This window comes from Arachis duranensis, chromosome 5 (genome assembly GCF_000817695.3).
Source record: "Arachis duranensis cultivar V14167 chromosome 5, aradu.V14167.gnm2.J7QH, whole genome shotgun sequence".
In the NCBI taxonomy this organism is placed as follows: domain Eukaryota; kingdom Viridiplantae; phylum Streptophyta; class Magnoliopsida; order Fabales; family Fabaceae; genus Arachis; species Arachis duranensis.
In genome coordinates, this window is record NC_029776.3 from 101,609,954 (window position 1) to 101,614,236 (window position 4,283).

The following is a 4,283-nucleotide window of genomic DNA, read 5'->3' on the forward strand; positions in this document are numbered from 1 at the left end:
AGTGTGTTTGGAAAAAAAAAAAAGATAAAAATGCAAAGCTTCAAGACAGCTCAAACAAGCTCCCAACTGTATTGTCATTCTCCCTTCTTGCTTCGGTATTATTAAGTACCTCTTCTTTGTCTTTCTTTCTTTCTTTGTCATCTTTTGTCCATTTTCCCCCTTCTGTGAGTGAGGCTCACGTGTAGCGAAGTTAATCTCTTTTTTTTTCCATGGTTTCGAAAATTGTTTTTTGAAGCAGAATATGTTTTTGTTGTTATCTTGTTTGAAACAGGGGAGACAATAATACCAACCGGAACCCAACACGTTTCTCTGATCTTGGCGAGATTCAACATTCTGCACCTGTGTTTCATCATGAAGATGCTGTTGATTTAAGCTCAAGTGAAACACTCTCTCGCTCTCTGATGATCATTTTATTTATTCATTTATTCATTTATTATTTGTTTTTCCTTTTTGTGAACATCGCAACCGGTGGGACAGGTGTTAAGATCATTTTAGTTTAATTTTGAGCTCATCGCAGGCTCAATGTTTAACATGAAGTCCAACAATGTAGCTGTTTCTGTTGCTGGCACTAACTTGCAGTATGGGACGTTGACCACGACGGTTGGTTCATTTTAGTTATTCTAATTTTTCTATTGTCTTCAACCAACTTGGGTTGTATGATTAGCTACTTGCTTAGGTTTAAATTCGACTTTGTACATGCAGTAATCTATTGACTAGCTCATATACCTGGCAAATTAGTCCTTGTCTACATCCTCTGATTTTTGGTTTTGGTTGTAGAACCTTGGGAGTGCAGAGGTTGGTGGTTCAAGTGGGGGTGGGTGCCTGGATACAGGGATAAACATGTACCAGCAAAAAGGGATGGCTATGCCAAACATGCCTTTAGGAAATGGTCATGTTGAGAATTGGGGTGATTCAGGCATGGCTGACAACAGCCAACAGACTGATGATACTTCCACAGATATTGACATCGATGACAGAAATCAAGTGAGTAAACAAGTGACAACACATGCTGAGTAATAATTACTTTTGGTTCAGCGATATAGACTTGTGTGCTTTGTATGATCTGAGACGAGACTGTTTTGTGAGCCTTGTTTTAGTGCAATAGAGTTCAGCATGGGGCACCCACGGTTGTGGACTCGAAGGATGAGACAAAGATCAAAGCTGTTGACCAGAAGGTTGGTTTCCACTCCTTAGCTACTTATTGATTTGTGTACCATTCACTGCACATGCTTTTATGCTTCTATTTCTTAGACTATGCGGAGGCTTGCTCAAAATCGAGAGGCAGCAAGGAAAAGTCGGTTAAGAAAAAAGGTAATTCTATTTTTCTGCTTTTTTCGCTTCTCAAGTCTCAACACGATTTTTCTTCTTTTCTTCATCCTAGGTGTTATTTATGTAGAGTTTTTATATTTTCATTAAAGCTTTTTTGTATTTTTCTTCAGAATTTTGTGTTTGTTATAAAAAAAATTTATATTTATTCCATAAAATTTCTCTGTTTCTTTTTATTACAAAAATACTAGTTTATTCTTGTAGTTTTGTGATATTGAAATACTTTCTGGGGAATAGGCATATGTACAGCAGCTGGAGAACAGCCGAGCCAAACTCTTACAATTGGAGCAAGAGCTTCAGCGAGCACGTCAGCAGGTCTGCCAAGTTAAAAGATTTTCCAGTAGATCAGTTCTGTCTACAATTTGATTTTGTCATATTCATGGATTTCTCTCTCTCAATTTTCAATGCAGGGTATATTTATTGCAACTAACGGGGATCATACTCATTCATCTCTTGGAAATGGTAATTAAGTGGGGGCAAGGTTACTAGCACTAGTATAATCATTAATCATCAACTATCAACTATAAATAAACTAATTACTAGTATATAAAAGCGTTAAAAATGAACATTTCTATTAGGGCATTCGTTAAGATTACTTATTTTAGAAAATATTTAAATATTTAGTTTTTAATATAAATTTTTCAGTATAACTCCTTTTGATAACTTCCGCAACTAAATCCTAAAAAGAATTAGTGTAAAGTACATTTTTGTACCCTCACTTTTTTCAATTTTCGTATTTATGCTTAACTCCAATAGTCGGTAAACAAAATATGATGATACTGGTTTGTATTTTCATGTTCAGTGTTTTTTATTTTTATAATTTTATAAAAAAAAAGATAAAAACAGAAAATATAATTTTATTATTTTTAGTATTTTCTTTTTCACAAAATTCTAAATTCAATGAACAATGAAGATAAAAACGCAGACACTAATGCATTTGCAACTAACATATAAATTCACGTGAACTTAGCTTACTATTATTGATTATTTCAGAGTTCAGCACATAAGCTATATCGCCATGGGACATAGATTGTAATTTGTGCGTATATGATTAATCATTTAATTTTAAGAATCTCATAATGCAAATCATCTTTGTTATAGTGATGATTTACTATTTGGCATTGAAGATAATCTCAATATCATACATAAATTATCGTACATGTACTTCTACTATTCAAATGTGCTCACGAAAACGATCTTAAAAAAGTTGCTTCTAATCTGTAACTTTTTTCACCGAACATTTGTCTGATGAATTTTATACTTTATTACTAAGTGATGTAATTTATAGTAGGGAATTCGTGACTAATGATTTTTATTTTATTTAAAATTTAGGGGCCTTAGCATTTGATATGGAGTATGCCCGGTGGGTTGATGAGCAACAACATTTGCTAAATGACCTTAGATCAGCCTTAAATTCTCAAATGGGAGATAATGAACTGCATCTTCTTGTTGATGGTGTCATGGCACATTATGACGAATTATTTCGGTTAAAGAGCATAGGAGCAAAGGCTGATGTCTTTCACATGCTCTATGGGATGTGGAAGACACCTGCCGAAAGGTGGCTGATGTGGCTCGGCGGATTCCGGTCGTCTGAACTTCTCAAGGTAAATTGGTTTACAACAATGTATTTGTATTTCGTTTGCAAATAAGTTGAAGAATAAACATTTAGATTGATCTTCAAGAAATTTTAAATTAGACATTTTTGTCTCCAACAAATTTTTATTCACTATAAATTTTCGAAAAATTTTTTAGAATCTAATGGCCTTATAATAAAATTGTTAAGGGTTTATTTGTTTAACAGACATTAAAAAAATTGATTAAAAACTATAGAAGGACTAATCTTACCAACAACAATAATCCTCAAAGAGTTGTAAGAAATAAAAATTTATTGGAGACTAAAGTGGCCGATCTAACATTTTTTGAAGAGCAATTTGGGTGTCTAGAATATTCCATTGATGCTTTCTTTGCGTGTTTGGAGATGCAGATAGTTAAGAACCACCTCGAGCCCTTAACAGAACAGCAGTTGTTGGGGATTTGTAATCTTCAGCAGTCTTCTCATCAGGCAGAGGATGCTTTGAATCAAGGTATGGAGGCGTTGCAACAATCTCTTTCGGACACACTTTCCTCGGCCGCCCTAGGACCCACCGGTGCCGGAAATGTTGCCGATTATATGAGCCAAATGGCAATTGCAATGGGTAAGATTGCCAATCTGGAGAGTTTCCTTCATCAGGTAAGATGCAATATATTGACAATGAGAACTAAATTTAAGTATAAACACTACGTCCATCCACTAATAACTGTTAAACATTTGAAGAGTCACAGTTATAATTTATCAGTGAGCAGATGTAGTACTGTTTCCTTTTTAACTGATAATATCTTAGGAACTAAATGGAAGGAAGGATTTTAGGTTGTGCAGTGTATCATCTGGCATAAATCAACTAATTAGGCTGGTTCAAATTACCAAAATTACTTCTAGTTTACCTTATATTCATTCGCATTTCACAGTAATATTATATTTACATAACATTTTTCCCCATAGTATTTGACCTAATTTGATCAACCACGCTTCATTTAATAGAGTGCTAAAAAATACTAACCACTGTTAGGGGTGTTCGGGGTATGGTTTGGATCGATTTTGAGTAACATTCGATTTGAATACTAATTTTATCTGCAGTGTAGTTTGAATTGGATAATTTTTGTAAAAAAAAATCTTATCAGATTCAATTTTAATGCTGTTTGGATTGGATTGGATTTACAGTTTTATAAATTAAAAAAATTAAATATATATAATAAATCTCAACATCAAATTTTGAATAACCAATAATGACATAACAAGTCTTAACAATATTTTAAAACACCAACGATAACATAACTATAGAAATAAAATTATAGGTTAGTTAAAATAAATAAATAAATCATATTTTGAACATAAAATATCTATTAAATAATAATAATAA

The 4,283-nt window shown here is 33.2% G+C and overlaps 1 protein-coding gene across 3 annotated transcripts in view; it reads left to right on the forward strand.

Moving 5' to 3' along the window:
- Positions 1–6: 6 nt before the first annotated feature.
- Positions 7–4,283, forward strand: part of LOC107491033 (transcription factor TGA2.2) — a 6,046-nt gene continuing 1,769 nt past the window's right edge. For 2 of the 3 annotated variants that reach the window (XM_021143413.2, XM_016111808.3), the window contains exons 1-10: positions 7–95; positions 272–378; positions 518–600; positions 778–984; positions 1,098–1,175; positions 1,252–1,311; positions 1,564–1,641; positions 1,737–1,788; positions 2,659–2,930; positions 3,311–3,556. In XM_021143413.2, the coding sequence (XP_020999072.1) occupies positions 31–95; positions 272–378; positions 518–600; positions 778–984; positions 1,098–1,175; positions 1,252–1,311; positions 1,564–1,641; positions 1,737–1,788; positions 2,659–2,930; positions 3,311–3,556 (1,248 nt within the window). In that variant the 5' untranslated portion in view covers positions 7–30. Of the gene's footprint in view, positions 106–271; positions 379–517; positions 601–777; positions 985–1,097; positions 1,176–1,251; positions 1,312–1,563; positions 1,642–1,736; positions 1,789–2,658; positions 2,931–3,310; positions 3,557–4,283 lie in introns of all 3 variants that reach the window. The other variant, XM_021143414.2, reaches the window with a different exon arrangement.